Here is a 23,218-nt window from a genome sequence, read left to right on the forward strand (position 1 = left end):
AGTTCCCACCACTTTAATATCATCAATCAACTCCTCCCTGTTAGTAAGAACCAAATCCAAGGTAGCAGGTCCCCTAGTTCCCACCTCAACCTTTTGAAAGAGAAAAGTGATGTAAAGATTCAGTGATGTTTGGTTGATACCATGAAAAGTGGTCTATTCTACCTTAAATTTCTTGATGCTTCCACTGGAGAGACAGGATTTCATGTTGCCTGCTACTAGTAATTCAAATGTATTGCCACCAGTCCATCCCAAACGCAGCATAGTGACTGAAATAATCAGTTTTTGATCTGGCATTAAACGAGTTGATCTGAACATCTGGAGCCCAGCTCCAGAGAACATCTGGAGCCCAGCCCTGCTGCATTTGGTTTGAACATTGCTGAAATTGGAACCTCATAAGAAATAGGTATATTTAAAAATAAATGTATATTTAAAAATAAACACACACACACACACAGCTGCAGCTGCTAACAACCACAGGTTTGCTCTTCACTCTGCAGTTAGCAGCTTCTGATGGAGCAGTGTGTGGGGGATGGGGGTGGGTGAATTGCTGGTCCCCCGTTTCTTCTGCATCACAAGAAATTAAAACAGAACAGCTCTGCCAGTGGCATAATGTAAGCCTGCACAAAACAGATACGGAATCGAAAGGGAAAGGAATAATTAAAGTAATAGAGAGAGGGTGAGATACACTCAGGAGGTTAGATGCTTTGAAACTGTGTATAACGAGCTCATCGTTTTAATTGTAGATATATTAGATGAGCAAAGTATCTATGCATGTTGTCTTAGTCATCTATAAAAAATACTTTCCGTAATCAACATGGAGGGGGGGGGGGGAGCATTTTGCAATTCCAGCTCTTTATGTTCCCTAACATTGCAATAACCTGAACAGCTTTTATAATATCCTTTAAAGATAGAAAAGTCACTTTCTGGTAAGCCAAAATCAAATGTGCACATCCCGATAATGCAAAAGCAGAATTGTGTGGCAATACTTCATTCATATTAGAGAAGAAAAGATGAAACTGTCACTTTCTTTAAAATTATGGGAGTGTTAGGAATAACTAATAACTACAGGTTTGTTGTGGAAAGAGACAAATTATTTTGACTTGTGCTTCTAATGAGTGTGAAAAACCTTATGCTGTCATTTTAATGCTAAGTTTAGCATTTTAATGCTAAATTTGTATGTGGTATTAAGAACTGGAATCATTTAATTAGAAACAACTGAATTTGGAAGATATTTGTGAACCGCCCAGAGAGCTTCGGCTATTGGGCGGTATAAAAATGCAATAAATAAATAAATAAATCCAGTGTTTTATATGAATTTTAACATTGTAACTAGATAGGCAGTTTTAATTATTTGAAATAGTTTTCTCCTTCAAAGCTTATTAAACAGTGATTATTCGTAAGTAACTTTTCATTGGCACAACATTTCTGCTTTTGTTGAAGCTCTGTAAAACAGTATAGTACATTATCATTTTGGAAAGTGTTCCAGCATTTTCTAGAACCATAGTTTTGCCCAAAGCTCATGGTTTCCCTCATTGTAAAGGCAAACATGCATCTGTGTTGATGCATAGCAATATTTAGGGACCAAAGTCTGGGAACTGGAACTCATACACCTGCCTTGGGTGGAAAAATGTTCTTCATTGCATACAATTCAAGGGATGGGACATGCACCTTCCCACTTCATTCTCTTTTTACCTCTACATCTGCAAGATCGTGGAGAATTGAGTGGATTACTCTTCAGCAATCACTCTTACTTTTATTCTCTTTTAGTCAGGAAGCTTATTTGACTTTGTCTTTTCAATTTTGGTAGTGTGCTCCTTATGTGTCATTGGTCAGGTCTCCCTTTCCTTCTTTCTGTGCACTTGTGTGGCAGCAGGTCTCTTAAAATAAGTGCCAAGCGTGTAGCAATAAATTTCTCATCTACAATGGCTATGACCACTGTCTAATCTGTTTAGGAAGCAACACAATGTTGATACAGGTTCAAGTTGGTAAAAGCTTACCAAACAAACCTGGCAATGAACTTTCAATCCACAAACTATGACCATTAGCATTTCCCACATAGAGCCGATTCCTCCACTAGCCATACTCACACTAGCCATCCATAAGTGCTTCCAAGAATTATGCGGTTAAACAACGGAGGTATTCAGATGACCACAGGGGGGAAAGAAGTCATCATGGCTTCTCCTCTCGCCTCTGTGTGTGCTGCGCGTGTGCCCATTGTTTACATAATTACTTTCGCTGCAGTGGGTGTTGACTTGTGTGAACCTTGCCTGCGGCATGGCAGGGGTGGCGTCATACCCACCCCACAGCCTCTATTGCGAGTTGTGGGTTGTAGGGGAGGTACGAAGCCACCCCCGCTGTGCTGCGTGCCAGTTTTGCATGGCACGCCAACCTGCACTGCAGCGAGGATAATTATGTAATTATGCCTAATAAGGGAAGGATCGAGTCTGGTGTCAACTCCCTGATTCCATGCAGTGATGTAACTTCTTGTTAGAAACTGAAGAAAAATAAACATCACTGTAAGGGTCCTGTCACACAGCTGAAGAGGCCATGTTAACAAATGTAGTGTGCCCTTGGTTCAGAGTTTGACATCATCACAACACATACAAATGTCTGTACAGCTTATTGCCAACTATACCTATGCAGACCACTTCACTTCGAGGTAATGTTATGCTCAGTATTGACACTAGTTGTGTCACAAGAAGAAAAACTGATTGCTTACTTGTAACTGATTATCTTTGTGTGCTTCTACACTGGGGGTTTAGTGTAGGATCACCTCGCCTTCCACTCACATTTTATGCAGCATCCGCATGATGCTGTCATTCAGCCATTCATTCTATATTTTGCCTGTCGTTCTCCCATCTTCTCTAAGACTGCATGAAGTTCCTTTTCCCCCATAAAAACAAGAGGGGCACAGTCTCCACATGTGTAGAGGGCGAAGTTTTGACATGGGTTGTGATGTATCAAAAAAGTGAACTTATCACAATTAAAAACAAACTCATTTATAACCTTTGTATTAAGTGCCATTTAATTTATCAAGGCTTTTTAAATGAATCTTTAAATTGTCACTAAAATGTTTTCTGGATATATCTTCTTTTTTTAAGAGGTGTAGCACTATAACAACCACAATAAGAGGGATCAAAAAGAGAATCCTCTATTTGTGAGTTAGAAGCTAGGAGTTAATAAAATAGAGACATTCTTGGAATATGTTGGGAACCATAAACTTTTGTGCAGCAGCTGTGTTTTTGTCTGTTATAGCACTGTAACACCAAAATGTGTAACACTACAGTATAGTGTTATACTTCCTTTTTTGTTAAAAAAAAAAGGGGGGGGCATAGTGCTCTAAAAGACCAGCATGCTTTCATGTTAATTTGTGTATTATGATGTTGTAATGCTAGAACACAATAAATCAATAATGCTAATTTTTTATTATTATTATTATTATTATTATTATTATTATTATTTATTTATTTTATTTTATTTATTTATTTATTTATCATACTTATACCCCGCTCCTCAGCCAAAAAAGGCTCTCAGAGCGGCTTACACTTAGGAAAAAAGACAGTCCCTGCCCTCAGGCTTACAATCTAATAAAGACATGACACACAAGGAAAAGGAGTCAAGGAGGGAGGGAGGGAGGAGAGAGAAAGAAAGAGAGAGAGAGAGAGAGAGTCCAGCAGGAGCAGGCCCCGATGTTACTTCTGCCTGCTCCTGTCCCCTCGGTCCTTCTTCTTCCCCACAGGGCCAAGATGGCAGTTTGCCCTGTGGGGGGGGGGAAGAGTCCAGCAGGAGCAGGCCCCGATGTTACTTCTGCCTGCTCCTGTCCCCTCGGACCTTCTTCTTCCCCACAGGGCCAAGATGGCAGTTTGCCCTGTGGGGCGGGGGAAGAGTCCAGCAGGAGCAGGCCCCGATGTTACTTCTGCCTGCTCCTGTCCCCTTATTATTATTATTATTATTATTATTATTAATTATTATTATTATTATTATTATTATTTTATTTATTGCATGGCCGAAGCTTTCTGGGCAGTTCACATAATCATTTTTTAAAATAATTTTTAGAATCTTTCTAGACACTGCCAATTTGGCAATCATCACAATGACACCCTGCCTTTAACATGGTGTATTAGCACTGTACCACTTTTCCATTTAAAAAATATTCTAGCCAAGAAAGTTTTTTAGTAATAATTAACAAGATTGATTAAAACAAAAACAAAAAAGAGGATCATAAAATGGCAGCTACCCCAAGGTTATAACGAATGTGTGCTGAGCTTCAAATGGCCAAACCTATGGCAGCTATGTAACACCCACCAGTGCAGAAAAAAATATAGGGTGATACAAATGCAGATAAAGTGCAATACTCGTGATACTGTGGAAAGTCAGTTGCAATTCTGCCTGTAGTAATTTTGGGTTAGCTCTAGGAGCCACCTGTTTGGAAGCAGCCTTTCAGTTATTATCTGTGCAATCTCCCCCCCCCCCATTGCCTAGACTAAAAGTTTGTCAGGAAGCAGTGGATTATGGAGCTCTTCAGAGGAATTACATCTAGTACAGTGCACTGCTTTTTGTCACTCCCTATTAAGAAAGACTCCCTTTTAACTCCTTTGTTGCTGCTGCTGTAACTGAGGGATTAGAGAAGCTTTCCCCAACCTGGTGCCCTCCAGATGTTTTGGACTACAACCCCCAGTATTCTCATTCACTGGTCTAATGGGAGTTGGTCCAAAACATCTGGTGGGCAGCAGGTTGGGGAAACCTGGTTATAGTGTATAGTATGGATGGGCAAACTCATTGGATGTTTGCCCCATCGTCACCCACCCCCGCTGGTCGGGCTGTGTAAGTTTCTTTTAAGGATCAGCGAGGCCCAATGAGCACTCGGCAGGCAGCCATCCTCGCTCTGCAAATTATGTATTTCCCCCCTTGTATAAATAGTGGGCTCTGGAAATTTCACATTTCTCCCATTGCATAAATGGGACCTTTATGGCCACCATTTATGCAAGGGGGGAAATAACGGCATTTCTGGAGCCTCCATTATGGTGTACAGTGGAGGCTTTAGTTGGGGGCGGATAGTTGCCGAGCGCTTGTGGGCACTCAGAGCGTGGGTCTGCAAATATGCTGTGCGCGCCCAACTGGGTCTGTGGAGGTGGTGAAGTCCATCAGACTCTAGGACTCAGTCAGGCGCCCGCAACATATCTAGTATTTGGTATCTGGGCCGAGGCGGAGATGGCTTTATCTTTAAATATGATTATTATAGTTGACTTAGAACCTAGTTAAGTTTCTCTTATACAAAATAAAAGATTTGTTTTAATGTAGTGCCATTTTTAAAACAATATAAATGCCATCATGTGGAACTTGGAGATGTGTTTGAATTTATAGACTTACCATTTAAGTAATTACCACATAGGTTGTTAGAACTTACTGTCCTTTACGTAGCAAAGAGAGAGAGAGAGGAAAAGGTAAGACATACTTGTTTAGTGGGTTTCACTAATAAATCTCTGGACACACCAAAAGAATGATTGAATAGAATTAAGCATTTGTGATTAATCTTTACCTTAGCTATATTTGATCCAGTTTTCTAGGCAGTTCAATGAAGTCATGTGCCATTGGGACCATGTTCTATAGGGTTTTTTGTTGTTGTTATGTTTGATATGAAGAAGTATTTGGTTCTGTTCCAGTATTAAATGAGAATGCTTGCTTTATTCTCGTCCTGTTTCTAGCAAGTCACCAGTTGCACTCATCAACACTGCAGTTCCGCGGCTTGCTTTGTCTTCCCTTACCAAAGCATTATTTTGCTCTTCCGCATGGCTTTCCCACTGTCTCCCTGCGTTTCCACCGCTACGGTATTGCTCTATGTCCTCTAATCAGGAGCCACTACAGCAGGTGTTTTCCCCTTTGGCAAATACTTTGCTTTGTAATTGTTTTGGGCATTATATGTTACTATGTTCAATTATTCTGGCATAGCCTTTCCCTATGAACAAATACAGTTAAGTTATTATGAATAAAGAACAGTGCACAATGAATCTTTCCTCTGGGCTCTGCACCGATTCCTTCGGTATCGCATTTAGCATAGAATTACCATTCCAGATATCTAAACCCTATCATGTTGACAGCTATCTCCATGACTATTTAAGTGTATGAATGTAATCTATATGAACTACAAATCTCAAGATGGACTGCTTTTCACAACTAATCAGATTGCTTTCTTTGTAAAAAGAAAAAAAGTTGGCTTCCTTTATAAGACTACAATCAGCCAGAAAGGATATTGGTTAAATAATTGCGAAATATGGCCTTACGTGCTTTAAATAATGAATGTGAAATGCTTTGCTCCAGTGGTGTGAAACAAATTGGAATGCACAATACTGAGAATACCTTGATGAATTACCTCATTGATAGTATGGATAAAAGTGGCGGGGGGACGACGACTTCTAATTGGCCAAGTAAAATGTGTATAATCTCATCAACTAATTTTTAAGCAAACTAAAAATGCAAATGATATCTGTAGGGTGAGCTCTGAAGATGACAAGGAAATGTGTTCTATAGTACATTTGAATCAGATTTTCATCTTAATTGCTCTTTCTTGTTTCTTACATAATTGAAGGTTTAATAGTGTGAACATGGTAAACGTGAAAGGATGCTTCCTTAAGGTACTAATTTAACAATTTCATCCATATTTTGCCAACTATTTGTTAGCAAAATTTAACAGGAGATGGGTTTCCTAGTTATTTTAAGCACCACTAAATCCATAATGATTGCCTTGTTCAAAGTATATGGAATGTAGTTAGTTTATAAAAGTCCCTATAGTGGCCACAATCCACCAAGCTGCCTAAATGAGGGTACAAAATGGGGGAGGGGCTGTCACTGTGTACTTTTTTTGTGAATTGGGGCTGGCGCATGTTGCTCACTCCTGTGCTGCAAGTTAGAAGTCTCCCAATAAGCTTAAACCTCTGGATTTTTTGAAAAGCTGAAATCCTTAATATCTGTAATCAAGATGGATTTCGTTCTTATGAAGCGTTAGACAGATATAGACTGAATTTGGTTCCTTAACTTGCGAGTCTTAGAACAATAAGGAATCGATTACACCTTAATGATATGCTTTTGCTGTCATTTATACTTCTGATTGATCGTAGGCACTGTTGCTGTTTACGCCTACAGTAATAATTACAGTTAGAATGTTTATGTGCCAGGTAGCATCAGCACGGCACAATTATACCAGTGGTTTTGGTCAGATATATAATACTTGGGGACTGTTGTCAGTTCATTTAGGTTTAATGGCACCCCATTTGTCACCCCAACATGAATAAATTATTCCATATATTTTGAGGGAATCAGGGAGTCATAACAGCTCCCTAATGGCCTACGCTTAGCAAATATCTTTAAACAAAATAAACGTTTAGGCTTTTCAAGGCTCCTGGTTAGGAAGTAATATTGTGAAGCTTTTTCTTAGATATTTCTATACTTATTAGATATTTCAGTTGATACAAATTTTCTTTTTAAGTAATAAAAAAACTACTCGGCAGCAATCCAATATGTACTTACCTGGAAGTAAGCTCTGTTGAAATCAATGGGACTTATTTCTGAGTAGCCGTGTATCTGCTGTTAAACATTATTTTCCTCATTCTTCGTATTCTCTTGATGCAATATACCTAATCTGTCAAAATCAAAGATAATGTTACATTCAGTCAAAATCAGTTTAACCTTTTAGGTTCTACATACTAATATTTGTACATCATTTAGTGAAGGGTGCATAATTGCTTTTGATGTGTGCTTTTTAAAATAAATTTATAAGACACAATTGCTAATATTTATAAGTCTCTGAAGTCCATACATCTATGAAGTAGAGTGAGATAATTATATAAAAATGTTACCGGTTTGATAAATTTTTATGTTTTATTACTTTAATATTTGATATAAATATTCCATCTATTCTGATGGATTCTTCACCTTCTGTGGCTTCTATTATTGTTTTTTGTTCCCCAGTCTTTGCCCTTTTTTACCATACATTTATTTATTTATTTATTAAAACATTTGTATCCTGCCTTAACATCACTGGGATCTCAGGGCAATATACAGATAAAATCAGAACAATATAAACATAAATAACTTACACAGCTAAAAAGTATTAAATCGTTAAATTAAAACAGTTAGAAATTTTTAAAAAGCAATAAAAAAAAACTGTGTAACCATGGAGAATTTAGCCCTCAAAGGCTTTGATAAAAAGCCATGTTTTAACTTGGCACCAAAATGAAGCCAGTGTTGGCACTAGTCGGGCCTCCAAAGGGAGGGTGTTCCACAAGCAGGATGCTACAACTGAGAAATCCACTTACTAAAAATGCTGTTCCAAAATAACATTCAAAGAAATTGTGCAAAGGATTATGTCACGACAATAATATTTATTTATTATTGCATTTATAGCTTGCCTTCTTTCCTCCAAGGAACCCAAGGCAGCGTACATAATCCTCCTTCTCCTCTCCATTTTATCCTCACAACAACAATTCTGTGAGGTAGGTTGGCCTGAGAGTCTGTGACTGGCCAAAAGTCACCCAGTGGGTTTCCATGGCCGAGTGGGGACTAGAACCCGGATCTCCCAACTCCCAGTCTAGCACTTCAGCCGCTACAGCACACTGGCTAATGTAATTTTACTTACAAAATGGATAGAATTACAGATGAGTAAACTGCATTTATAATTCCAAAACTGCAGCCTAAACCTCCAGCAACTTTGGTCTGCATGTGCACAGAGACATTGCTTCACTGGGTGCAATAACACTTTTGTACTGGGAGGGGCCATAGCTCAGGATAGAGTAGATGCTTTGCATGCAGAAGGTCCAAGCTTCAATCCCCAGATGGACCAATGGTCTAACTCAGTATAAGGCAGCTTCCAATGTTTCTGTTCCTCATCTTTATACATACGCATTGTTTTAATGAGAGGTTTGGATTAGAAAAACAGGAATTACAAATGGTATCAAGCATCAAGCAAGGTCTTCAGGACGAATGAAGTGTTCAATTTTAGACAGGAGGAAGAAAGAACGATACTTCTGAGCTACTCATGTAATACAAATAGTTACAAAAATGAAGATAACTTTATGGGCCAGCACAACTAGGAATGCAGTGTAGTCATTTTTCATTGTCAGATGTCAGCAGTTTGAAAAACAAATGATGTTGCAAATATTGTTTTTCAAAACAAACACTTATTTTGTTTATATACACTGAAGGATATCTACAGAAATTTAAATATGGCAGTTCAAAGTTGTATTAAAAATACTACAGAACAGCAGTGAATATTTCTGATGTCTCCTATTCCTGTTTGTTTAAAGACAAAAACACCTTTGTAATGGGATGAAATGGGGAGAATTGTATTTATATATATGAAATAGTGTGCAGAGCTCTAGCTGTGACTTACAGATTTGCTGACTGACTTATATGTATAGGTAATATTCAAATCACTGCAAATGGCAAGAAAAAAGCTCTAGAAAACAGCAGAGGTTTCCCCCCTTATTATAATACATGCTGATTTTCTTCCTGTTAATAACCTGCAACTTCCCAGGGGCGCATCTAAATAAATAACAGCCAACACCTGTCTTACATTGCAATTAATGATGTTATTTCCTTTAATCTTGGCCCTGAACTGATGGTAACTTAAACTGAAAGGTCAACCATTGTTACTCAGGGGGAATCCTTGCATATATATTTTTTCTAGTGACATTTAATGGTGTGCTTTGCATTGCTCAAAACACCCATACCAAGGAAGTGAATACCTGTTGCTTAGTGAAAATATGTCCTTGCAGTAAAATATTGTCTTCTGCAATCGTCCATCAAACCTTAATTTATTTTCAACTGTTTATCATTACAAGCTTGACTGCCAACTTGCTATTGCTTTTCAGTATTCAATTTATTACATAATTTGATCTAGCAAATATTTAAATTATACTTGTGACTTTTGGTACTTGTTCAGTAAGAAATGCAACTTTTTAAATTGCTGCGTGGAAGAGGGGGAAATACAGATGGAGAAAATATTCAAACCTACCCTAATGATTGTATAACAAAATAAAGAAAGCACTTTTAAACACTTTTAAAATATTACTAAAGTAGTACTTCTGCAATCTACAGAGGCAGAATTCTACTAACTGCACAAACAAAATATTGACAGACATTTTTTGCTTTGTCTATCTTACACTGAATGTTTCTTTTTTGTCCCCTTGAAGGGCATTTCTGTGTATAGATAAAAATCTGATAAAGAATGAATGCCTTCAGGTTGAGTAGGTAATATTGATTGGGTTGTAAAAAGCTTGTAATGCTGTATCCATGTCAATATTAGAGTTGAATTAGATAGCACTTACCATATGTTTATAGGTATTGGTGAGAAACTCAAATTTCATAAATGATGCAGATAAAGTTATACTTCAGTTTCAGACATTTGCTATGCTTGGTCTTCAGCATAAAATTTTAGAAGACTGTCTTATCGCCTGTCTACATGAGATGGTGGTGGCTCTTTGTGGTTAAACACAGATCTGCCTTGACCACATGGGAAGAGTGGGCTGGAGATACTGTTTTAATGACAGAAGGAGCATATAGGTTAGAGCAGAAACTCCTCTTTCCCACCCACACATTTTAACTCTTCCCAGTTCTCCTCAAAACCTTTCTCAGTTGAGCTCATTTCTGGTACGGAAGCACAATTGAGGAGAAATGTGATTGAACAAAACAAATGCAAGGAGGTGAGGGAAAGAGTCATCACTCCTCACATGCACAGCCCTTTTGCTATTAAAAATCTTCCTATGTGATTAGGGAAGTTTTGTGACATGGGATTGCTGCTGTCATGTCTAGATTAATTATTGGGGTTCTTAGACAATCCAGTGTCACACTGAAATACTAGTTCCATTAAGGAACTTATTGTGAAAACTAATGAAGTACTTCCAGCGATGGAACTACTCTGTCAGCAGAACCAGGAAGAGGGTGATTCCTCCTCCACTACGCACCCCTGAAATCCATTCCGGAAGGTTGGGGAACACTTCACTTTTAGGGAGTGCAAATGGAGGACACAGGAGCAAAAGTCCCATTGCTCAAGTGGATTTCTGTTTGGGCGATGTTGGATTCTGCCCTTACTTACTGTGCTGGTTAGAGAGAATGAAATTTATGAAGTAGGTATGGCAATAATGTTATTGTATTGAAGAATATAATCCAATCTTTTTTGAACTCTAATACAGAATAGGACTTGTTTTGGACATGGGGAGGAATCTTTTGTGGGAATTGAAATTGTGACAGCGTCTGAGGGGGCATCGAATAGTTGGTTTCCTGGCTCCAAGATTGGAGATGGGCCTCTGACCTTGGAGCCAGGAAACCATGTTCCCCACCCCCTACTCATAGCTGGTTCGAAGAGAACTGTGTCAGCTTCCTCTACATACTTGGAAAATGGAGTGTGGAGATGGGGGAAAGGGAATGTTCCTGGGGGTGGGGAGGGGAAGAGACCAGGGCGTCTGCAACATGACATATCCCATGACTGCTCCACCCTCCTTCCCTCCCCATCTGAGGTGCCACTGCTAAACAGCCAAAATCTCCTGTGTAGCAGAATAACAGTGTGGCTGGAGTGCAGAGATAATGATAGTCTCTGCTGCAGTCCTGCCCTGCATTTAATACTCAGCAGTCTCTGAGTTCAGAGCCTGGCCACAATCCACATAGGATTGTACCCTTAATCTACTGGCAAGGAGTTTTTTAAAACATCTACATCACAAGGGTCTTGGAGGTATTCTGGACATCCCCCCAAAATAATGAAAACTGTGGGCAATATCTTTTTAGGATCTGGCTCATCCCTATCTGCCCATGTTCTAGATTCCACATGCTGATTTGGTGTAAATTCCACTCTAAATCCCATTAACCAGGTTTCTCTATCTTTCAAAGAGGAATAATGCACTGCGATCCAAACTAACAAGCAAAATACAATGACCCTTTTGAAAAATGCATATACACTTTTACAGAGAAGTTCCCCAAACATGTGATTTCAACTTTTCAGGAGGCAGGAATGTTTGCAGAATTAATAGGGAAAGTTTTGCACATTCTAAATCAGCACATCTGTTGATGCATGACAGTATGTTGAAAATTCATGACTGTCATATTTGTGAGGGCCTCCTTGCAAAAGAAATTTGGTGCATTTAAAACGTTTTATTTGATACGGTATTGGTTTTATATTGCACTACTTGTTTTCAAGAATAGGTCTGTCATATCCTGAACAAAACAGCTAGCAAAAGTCAGGTACTTGCATTAAAGAAGTGTGATGGTACATAGACATTTCTTAAAGCTCTTCCTTTTTTTCTTTTTTAGGCTTCTCCCGCAGAATGTTGGACTGCTTTATGTTGGAGGCTTTGATAGACCTTTTGCACAAATTAAGGTAAGAACAATGAACTTTGTATGTATGTGTCTTGGTTAAACTGAGTTTCTCAGGTTCTTTTTCTTTTGTTACCCACACCTCAGAATTTTGTTACCTATTCCCAGCAATAGGCTGGAAAATAAAGCAGCTTATTTTTGGTTCTTTTTATAAGAGCATATATGCTATTGTTCTTTACTTCTGAAAGCCTTTTATTTTCAATCACATTTTCTTTGAAAATGAAGGCAGCACTGATTGAAATTCATTCAAACATATATTTCTGCCTTCACAGAAAATATGTATAAACTCTGTCCATAATAGGCTTTCTACTTATTAGGGACAAATATCCCAAGGTATGAGTAGTCCATAAACATCATGGGTGGGTAGCAACTCTAGATACAAATAGCTTTTTGTGTGTTTCCTCACCAGTAAGGTACAATGATGGTCTTCAGGATCATTTCAATTATGCCAAAATAGAGATATTTCTTGATAATTTAGATAGTAAATACAGATTATTGAATTGTAATGATAAGCTGTCTTGCTATGCATTGAGTCCAGGATTTAGGATCCAAAATGAGCCAGCTAGGGAAATTTTATACTAAAGAAAGTGTACGTTGATAGGTGTCTTTTGAACCTATGCATGTTCAATAGACACCTATGCGTGTTCAATGGACATATTCCCAGGTAAGTTTGTATATGCTTTTCTAGGCTTAATCTCAATCATGTTTCTTAGTAACATGTAAATGGGATACTATTTAGTAAGAGTTTTGCCTAACATGTGATAGCACAACAGCTCGGGTTGCTTCATTGCATTTATAATAAAGTTGAGAGAAATCATTGCTTATCTTTCTCATCCATAGAATATATTAGTGATTTAACATTTGTAAAACATTTTGAGATGTATATCTTTTTCAGTGCTTCAACAGATGGATATTTGCAAACAGTCATGAGCTTATTGCCTCCAAATGTTGCAGTTCTTGCTGATTTGTACAGCTGGAAACTTGCATTTGGGGGCCAGTACTGGTTTCTACAGAAAACCTTTAAGTACATGCCTCAGTCTCAAAATAATATATAAAAGCCACTTTCAAATATAATGCCATATACTATATATTATACATCCTAAATACTGTATAAAAAAACCACTTAGGGATAATCCAGTTTGCAGATGGCATCAAATTATTCAGGGTGGTAAACAAAACAAACGCACACACACACAAATTCTGCAGAGCTGCAAAATAGATGAATTGGCAATAAATAGCAAATGCAATTCAGGGCACAAAATCCTAACTTACACACACTGATGAGGTGAGAGCTGGTGGTAGCTGACCAGGAAAGAGATCTTGGGATTGCATGGATAGCTCAATTAAAATGTTGACCCAGATATGGTTGCTGTGAAAAAGGCAGATTCCATGCTAGGGTAGCAGCTGGAGCAGGAAGAAAGAGAGAGCGAGAGAGAGTGAGAGAGAGCAAAAAGGGTGCAAAGCAATGTTGCACAATATTTTCTCCCCTCAAGTGTAGGAGGCCAGCTAGTTTGGGGAAAGCTCTGGGGCCAGGAGGCAGTCTCTATTTTAGACCTTCTCGGAGGAGTCTAGAGGTCCAAAGTGGTGAGATCCTGGAAGCAGCAATGCACCAGAGCAGGGATAAAATATCCCTAAAGGGGTTGAAGGATCAAAAGGTCCTCTGGCCAGGGACTGACTTCTTCACATGAGGGTATGATGTCCACCCCTCCTTTTACCCAGGCTTTCGCCTATTATCCCTTTGTGCCTAGGATAATAAGCCTAAGGAATGGGATGTCACTGCCAAATCAGCTGTACCCACTGACTTAGGTAACCTTTTACCCAGCCACAATTAATGCCAAGTGTGTCGTTATCACAGTTACTGTTACTTGTAATTTGGGAAGTGAGTGCTGGCTAATATGTGTTGATATATGAGGTAGCGTAAATGAAGACTGATTTAGCACATGGATTTCACTCAGAAAAATAAAATAAAAGTTTATTATTTACAAGGTGTTGTTAATTAGCCTGCCTCCCTCCTCCTCCTCTAAATCCTCCCTCTCCATCCAAGATGGTGTTTCGCCGAACTCCAAGCTCCATCTCCCCCAAAGCTGTCAAAAGAGAAAATAAACCCTCCTGTGACATCACCCTCTCACCCAGCTAGAACTAAAACAGCCAATCACACACAAGCCCCATCCTGCCCACAGTTAATCCTTTCTTACCTGTACATACATTTCCTGCAAAACTAAATACATAAGTATTAATACAATAAAACAGATTAGCAAAACAAGCAGGTATTTATTTATTTTATCACAGAGGGCAAGGGGTAAGAGGGAATTGGCCTGCTCAAATCCCAGGCATTTCATAGTAAATACAAGTAAGAAGTCAATTAGGGTTGGGAATATGTGCTCCATGAGATTAAATAGCTCACTCTGTGCTGTAAAGGAACATTTTGGAAGGACTTATTTCCCCTTTCCCATTCTCCAGAACTGCATTTCTTCACCTCCACTCTCAGCTATAAAATATGCAGCTTTGAGACTAGCTGCCCTCTTATGGTGAAGGCCAGCCAAGTGTGGGGTGAAATATTTATGTACACACAAACACGCATCAAGACAGTTTACAATAATATAACTACAGTTTAAATTAGGCTAAAACAATAAATAATACAATAAAACAGGCTCCTTTGAATTAAAAAAGTGATAAAGTGTGCTTTTTATACTGTATTTTGTATTTGTGTTTTTAGACTGTTGGTTGTTTTATTATGGTTTTAATTTTTGTGAACCGCCCAGAGAGCTTCGGCTATTGGGTGGTATAAAAATATAATAAATAAATAAATAAATAAAAAGACGAGTGTTATAATTCCACAGTTGCCAAGGCAATTAAAAAGTCTTCAATGTGCAACTAAACTGTACAGCTGTGCACAGCTCCACCCCCCCCACCAACCCCCCAATTCGGCTCAGGGCTTTTTGGGCCAGTGCCATCCCACTTTGTATTTGGTTCTGAAGTGAGGTTCAGACTCACCCACCCCGAAACAGTTCAGCCATTGCAGGTTCTCAGGCACGAGGCTGACTGAGAGTCCATTGGACTCCCCCTTCCCAGCTTGCCCACAGGACCCAGAAGTGTTGCCCTCACCACCCACAGGACTTATCTTAGCCCTGCACTGTCGATTAGAACCACCATTTCAAACAAAGATGAGGGGTTTGTAGTTTTCGTAGTTCAACAGTTGCAAATTAAATTGGTTAAATTCACCTGGCTTGCACATTGTTTTAACTGGTTTAATTGTTTTTACTGCTTTTAAATTATATATTGGTTTTAACTTGATTAATGGTTTAATTGGATTTTAGCTGTGTATATTTATTGTTTTATCTTGTATGATTTTATCTGTACACCGCCCAGAGATCCGTGGGATACAAATGTTTTAAATAAATAAATAATAATAATAAATGGCTCTTTACAGCCACTGTAGTTCACGATTGCAGATTTACAAAAACTACAGAGCCCCCATCTTCATTTAAAATGGCGGTTCTGATTGAGGACACGGCTAAGGTAACTCCTGTGGGTGGTGGGGGCAACAGTTCTGGGGGTGAGCAGGGTGGAGGAGAAGCCCACTTCAGCTTGGATTCGGGGTTTGGCCCCGAGGTGGTGTACAACCCTACTAAACTGTAACGGATCACAGTAGTCAGGCAATTTGTATATGAGAAGGCATTCTCTCTGATATCCTGAGCTCAAGCTCTTTAGGGCTTTACCAAAACTTTAAATGTGGCCCTGTAGCAAATTGGCATCCAGTGCAGTTCTTTCATCAACAGTGTTATATGGTAGCAGCTAAGTACATCACATAGCAACCTTGCCCACGAATTCTGCACTACCTGCAGCTTAAGGGCAGCCCCACATAGGCAAGACATGAAGTTACCAATACATGGATTACCATTGCTAAACTATCTCTGCCAGGAACGGTATAGCTGTTTCTGAACAACCATAAGCTTCTCCCTATTTGTGACCACACACAAGAGGTCTGAGCAGCATTCCTCATAGGAGGTAGGGGATATAGTACAGGACTGTGTGGTAGATCCCAGTTGTAATATGTATTACAGTGCTAAGAACAAGTATCCAAGTATCCATGTTTTATAGGTAAATTGTGCAATCAGATTGAAGTCACTCTGCTTCTTTTCTGCTTAAAAAATTGGAATTCCCTTTTCAGTACTGTTATTTTAGTATTTTTTCTTGCCATCTACTCTTAGCTGTCTCTGGCCTTCATGGCTTCAGCATAAATGTAAAGGCAAGTATAGCCTCAAGGCAAGACAAGTAAATTGACTCCTTTTTAATAAGATCTTCACTTCTTCCCAGAGTAGTATCTTTTCTACTCAAATAGAGAGTGGAGTTAGTTTCCCTCTTGAGTCTTTTGGGAATTGTATACAATGTTGGTCCCCGAATCTAGGTTCAACGTGGATGTCTCTTGATGAGGAGGCTGATTAAGTTGCAAGTGGTATCTTATGTTTCTGCATCTTAAATCTGATCGCAGCAGGGCGAAGCTCACTTCCCAAAAGTTCTTCCCCGCCCCCACATTACATTAATTTTGGCCAGCATAGTTTTTCCAGCGACCTTTGTGGCTCCTGTAATCCAAAATAAATCATCCAAAAGGGGAATTGGAGATAGCTACAAGGAAGCGCTGGAAATTCATAGCAACAATTGTAAAATTTGGTGTCATAGTTGGTGCAGTATTGGCTTTTAGTGCTGGCCTGAGGTGATAAATTGACCCCTGAAGCTAGTGTTTGGACTCCAAACTCTGATCTTTGAAAGTGGAGTCACAAAGTGGGGTGGGGTAGGGTAGGGGATGCAAGTCTCACATGGAAGTACACTGTATATCTAAATATTTGTTTTAGGATGAACTAATTTCTTTATTCTACAAAGGCCATTTCACCCTTGGCTTTGCTGATCCTCACCAAGGTTCACGTTATTCTGAACCGTAGCTAGTTGTAAATGGGCAAACTAACTAGATTATGCCTGTATGAGACACATGTGTGTATATTAATGTTTGGGCAATCACAGTCTTGATAGAACAGCACTGCCTTAGAAGAACAGTGCTGGGCTGAGTGATTGAGCAGTGTTCTTCACACCCCATGAAAAAAAAAAGAAAAACACACACACAAACATAGGTTTAGTGCCCTACTTTGAGGCAGGTATCTTTATTGAAGAGGGTAGTTTGGGTAAGGGGAAGATCCCCTATACATTAAAAAAAGACAGTTTTTCCAGTTTGGTTTGTATACAAAATAGCTTTTGAAAATAGAGATTAACTCATTTAATATGCTGTACCTCCCATAGCAATGCAATAAAAAAATCCTCTCTAAAATAAACTTCAGGATACTTAAGGTCTTGAAAAATGTTGGATGATATCCTAAAATGTGACTGCTATTTTTTTCTAATTTTATGACAAATAAGATAAAGTCCAAGGTCTAAAGAACTATTTTAGAAATCCCCAATGGGTTAGGTCTGCTCAGTGAACTGTTTTAAAATATTATTTTCTTTGAATGGCAGACCCCCTATGGCACTTCACAAATTACTTTTAAAGTCCCTTGTTTCAATAGAGGTTTGCCATCTGCCATGGAAGTTGTTGCTTGAAAAATATGCCTAAATGCCCAAGTATGTTTTGTATAACTAATTATATGGTCCTTTGGATATACTGAGCTTTTTTTTTCCAATTGTCCTAGCAAAGGTCTGAAAGTAACTTCATTTATGTGAAAAGATATCCAGCTTATTTCTTCAATGTAGCATTAGAAAAGCTCTGATTTAAAAGGAAAATTATATGTAGATTGTAAAACCTTATTATTCAAGGAGAAGTGTCTTTTTAAAAATCCTTTTCATATTCTAGAATGAAAAGCATACCAAGTGATAACTCGTGTCAGGATTATGAAAAAAATGTCCTAGTTGCATGAACATCAAACCACAAGCAAAAATGGCAAAACATTTTAAAATGTAAGATTGAAATGGTAATTTTGATGCCTTCAGACAGTATCATTTTAAAAGAACAAACCTGCAGCATCTACTGATCTGTCTCGTAGTAACATTTATATGACTAGGTTTTTTTTCTTCATTTTTCTCTATTAATATAACAATGGAAATATAACTTGGGAATACAACACACGCACCCTTCATGTTTGTACAGTTCAGCCATTGTGGTCATAGGTGCCAGCAAATTATGGTTAGGTAGTTATTAACATTCATATTTCTTAGTTGCCAGTATTGGTTTTTGAAAATATACCATAATTAGTCTTTTGAGATAACATTTGTTCTTTTAGTGTGCTGCAACCCAGATGAGAGAATATAAAACAAACTGAAAACATGTGATTAAATCTATCTTGTTTTATTGAAGAACATTCCTATCCAGGGACTATTATGCCATTGGGAAAGCAGAGCTGCTATCACACCAATCTGGGGCTTTGTTAGGCATAGAAATCGACCCATGCATACTATTACATGTAATTATCATAAAATTATGGGCTAGAAATTGAAGAGTCATGCTGTTGCATTTTAGACAGCATATTTGTAATAAGCTGTAATAAAGTAAACATTCTGAATGGATATAAGAATAGGCCTTACTTGCAATCACAAATGTGTGTTCAATTGAAATGCTTTTGAAGCTCAATTTAACAAAGCAAACACATTTTCTGGCACTATTGGCATAATTGTTCCCAGTGTTGAATTCTCATTTGAATTTTTTAAAACTTGAATAAAGCTAGCTGTTAGAAAGATAGGCTGAATGGAAAACTGCTATTTCAAATACCTAGCATTTCACTGTTATATTGTTTGTTTAGTAAGTAAAAAAATAAGAGCCAAAATATTCGTGTTAATGATTCAGTTCTTTGGTCTATGACTCAGTCATTCTCTCATATGTGAAGACTGACCTTTTAACGATATATAGGGTTGAATCTCCCTCTCCCCCACTCTATGCCTCTTGAAGATCTGGTCCAGAGGGTTTCCCATCTCTTGGGAACAGATTTTGAGGGCCATTGGGAGGCTTTCTACTTACTGAGAGAAAGAAGTTTTGTCAGTGGAATGACACCAACCCATAGTTATTGTACATACTTTACAAAATTTTCTCACACTATATAGCAGGAATTAAAATCTGCTTCTGCTCCTTTAACACACTGACTTGTGTGTAGGGTAAGTAGGATTGCAGCCTTGATCTTCCTCAACATTGTGGTGGCCTACTTTTCAATGTAAGAGTATGTAAATGCAATTCTATGAAGACTGTTGATTTTTAACCATGATCCTCCAGAATGTGACATGGAAATATGACAGTTTTCCTACGAATTATAGCCTCATCAGTTCTGGTTCCATTAAACCGGTTTCATCAGAGTAGGAACTCATACAACTATCTTTCCAATCTTGCTCAAAAATTTTAAAAAAATTAAAAGTGTTTCATAGGATGAGCTAAAGAGAAGTACAATTTCTTTGAGAAAAAAATAAGAGAATTGCTTATATTTTGAGGAATCCTTTGTTCAGCAAAATGGAAGACCCAGCATTCTCCATGATTATAGAAAAGGGTTGGGAAAAAGGAGGCTAAGGGGAGACATGATAGAGGTGTACAAAATCATGCATGATGTGGAGAATGTGGATAGGAAGACATTTTTCTCCCTCTCTCAAAATACTAGAACCCGGGGTCTTCCCATGAAACTGATTGGTGGGAGATCCTGGACAAATAAATGGAAGTACTTCTTCACACAGCTCATAGTTAAATTATGGAACTCACTACCACAAGATGTAGAGATGGCCACCAATGTGGATGGCTTTAAAAGGGGGTTGGATAAATTCCTGGAGGCGAAGACTATCAATGGCTACTAGCCCTCATGGTTGTGTGGTATCTCCAATATTCGAAGAAAATAAGCCTGTGTGCAGTAGTTGCTGAAGAATATGGGATGGAGGGTGCTGTTGCACCATGACCTGCTTCTTCAACCCTGGCCGATGGCTGGTTGGCCACTGTGCGAACAGAGTGCTGGACTAGATGGACCCTTGAACTGATCCAGCAGGGCTTTTTTTATGTTCTTATGGTTGTAGCAGTGTAGCAGTGCACAATTTGAGCCCATGCATGCTGTTTCACAGGCAGATATCAATCATTCAAAATTACCTCAGACAGGGTGCAAATATTTAAGTTTTCCTCCCGTAGTTGGGAGGCAGGCTAAAGTGGGTCTGACCATGTACTGACTGCCCATTCATCATACTGACTCCCTCCCCCCCTTGAGCATACAATTTATGCTGGAAGCCTATACCTATGTACCTAAAGATTGTACCAGTAGCCTGTTACTCTTTCACATGATTTCTGTGCCTACAAATTAACATTTGATTATGGCAGATAGTGGTCACTTAAATGATACAAGGAATAGGAAGCTCAGCATTCCTCCTTCCTTTTACTTTTCTTCTTTAATGCCCAAAATAATTATGGTAACTTATTGTTTAAACTGATCAGCCATTTCTGCTGGGAAAATGCATTTAGGTCATTGCATTGGCAGATGTTAGCATTTCTGGGGGGCGGGGGGGGAATCTGTCTTCCAGATTGCTAATGAATGGCTAAGAAAGTACATTGATAGTTAATACTGCTTAATTGTCACAGTCAAATAGAGCAACCACATAATTTTCTGCTATTCTCAGTCTGTGAATACTACAAGAATGATCAACTATCACAAAGCCTTACAGAGATTAATGGTTTGTGAAAGTCATTGGCTACAGTAGAATCTCTTCCCCTTTCTCTCCCTTAAGCAGGTGGTTCACTAACAACCTTTTCCTGCTTCAACAGGAAAAGTATATATATAAATACCATTTTCCTTGGCAGCTACTGCCAGTTAATATTCATTTCCAAGTCATTACACAGCCTAAAGTTTCTTCCTGTGTTTAAGCATATTCACTGTGGATTAGAAAAGGAAGTTGTACTTTCCTGAGTGTGACTATTATGCTAGCTGAGTCCATGGTTGTGAAACATCTGTTTGAGAAATGCTTTTCTCACACATAGAGAAATGTGTAATGTGCTGTACAAAAAGGGATTATGGAAAGACGAAAGATCTATCAGGAAATTAATCATGCAAAGAAGATGGAAATGATTAGAAAGCAACAACCTCGTTTTGTAGTGGCTACTTGGTTGTATGAAACTCCCAAACTTCTCATGATGTCACCTCTGCTGGAAAGATAAAGTTCCACTGTTCCCTGTCCAGAAAACAGTACAGCAGTCATAACAAATACCAAGTCAATTACTATTGTGGTTCCTATGGGAGACTTGTGGCCGCTACATTTCAGAGGGAAAATCTGTTTTTAAACCAGAGTGATAATAGCTTAAAAGGTAGACTTTTGTTGGAAATAAATTTTATTTTTAAAGCCATACCCAACTGAATGATTTGGGCAGGGTAGATTTTTTTAAAAAAATCAATGCTCTTGTTTATTTGGTTTTTTTAAAGATACTTTTAAAATGTAAAACCATTTTTAAATGTTTAAAAAATAATGTAGTTAATTAAATCTCATCACAAATATGCAAAACATATACTTGCAGCCTCATAAAAATGAAGTTGCCTACTAATCACACACATGAATATTGGTTTCAGTTTTTCCATCTCATATAAATAGCTGTGCCCAGCCTAACTGCCAAGCTCCTCAAAATTTCTGGGCTTTCAGTTTGTGTTTCTCTGATGAATGTCACATGTTCACAGATACAGGCTGGATAGGATTGTTGTTGTCCTGTACCTACATAGTTGTTGGGCCAAGCAAGGCAGAGGAATTAGTTAAGATATAGACCACATAGAAGAACCACCACCACCCGCCAAAAAGTAGTTCTTTTAGTCAAAACAAAAATTCCAAAAGAAAAATTACAAAATCTGTACCACCATATTACCTTTATTGGCCCAACTCAAAGTCACAGAATGCTCTGCAAGTTTTTATGTTCTCCAGAACCGTTCACCAGGCAAAATGTTTATATAAAAAACTGTTCAGTTTTTCTCTACTTCTGTATCTACCTACCAAGAAACTGTGTTTCACCTAAGGAGAGGGATGGTTTTTAAGTGACAGCTAGGTTTTATATATTTTTTAAAAAAGGGATAAATCATTGTTTATTTTTCTTCCCAAAGATCCTTGGTGGGATCCCATGTACAACCTGAACCCATCTCTGTAGTTGCCAGAACCCCCTTTCACTCCAGCTTAAGACTGTAACCAAACACAGCCTGAACCATCTGCCACTGTTTTCCTCCCCTGCCCCGCCCTTGCTTCACTTACCACCTTCTGAGGAATTCAGAGGATCCTGAAAACTTGCACAGTATTTCGTGGTCAACAAAAATAAAGATATAACCATGATATGCATTTTGGATCAGGAAAGGATGATCCGAGGCAGGGTAGAAATGATCAGAGGAGTTGACTGGAAAAACCAAGTGCTATAGTGTTAGTTTGTGTGTGATATTTATTTATGAGGCAGTGGCTGTTCTGAACCAGTGCCTGGGCACAGTAATGGACTGGATGAGGGCTAACAAACTGAGACTCAATCCAGACAAGACGGAGCTACTGTTAGCGGGTGGTTCATCTGTCCAGCGAGGTGATATTTGCCCTGTCCTGGACAGGGTTGCACTCTCCCTAAAGGATCGGGTCCGTAGTTTGGGGGTGCTCTTGGATCCAGAACTGTCACTTGAGGCACAGGTGAACTCAGTGGCAAAGAGCACCTTTTATCAGCTTAGGCTGATATACCAACTGCACCCATTTGTTTGGATTACTGCAATGCATTATATGTGGGGCTGCCTTTCAGAACGGTCCGGAAACTTCAACTGGTACAAAACAGGGCAGCACGGTTACTAACAGGGACTGGCCGACGAGACCACATCACGCCAGTCCTTTTCTAGCTTCATTGGCTGCCAGTTCAGTT

The 23,218-nt window shown here is 38.7% G+C and overlaps 1 protein-coding gene across 1 annotated transcript in view; it reads left to right on the forward strand.

Annotated features, from left to right (window-relative positions):
• Window positions 1-23,218, forward strand: part of RNGTT (RNA guanylyltransferase and 5'-phosphatase) — a 166,395-nt gene that overhangs the window by 135,608 nt on the left and 7,569 nt on the right. The window contains exon 14 of the mRNA XM_063124890.1: window positions 12,298-12,364. Coding sequence (XP_062980960.1) covers window positions 12,298-12,364 — 67 coding nt within the window. The remainder of the gene's footprint in view (window positions 1-12,297; window positions 12,365-23,218) is intronic.

This window comes from Elgaria multicarinata, chromosome 4, assembly GCF_023053635.1.
Source record: "Elgaria multicarinata webbii isolate HBS135686 ecotype San Diego chromosome 4, rElgMul1.1.pri, whole genome shotgun sequence".
Taxonomy (NCBI): domain Eukaryota; kingdom Metazoa; phylum Chordata; class Lepidosauria; order Squamata; family Anguidae; genus Elgaria; species Elgaria multicarinata.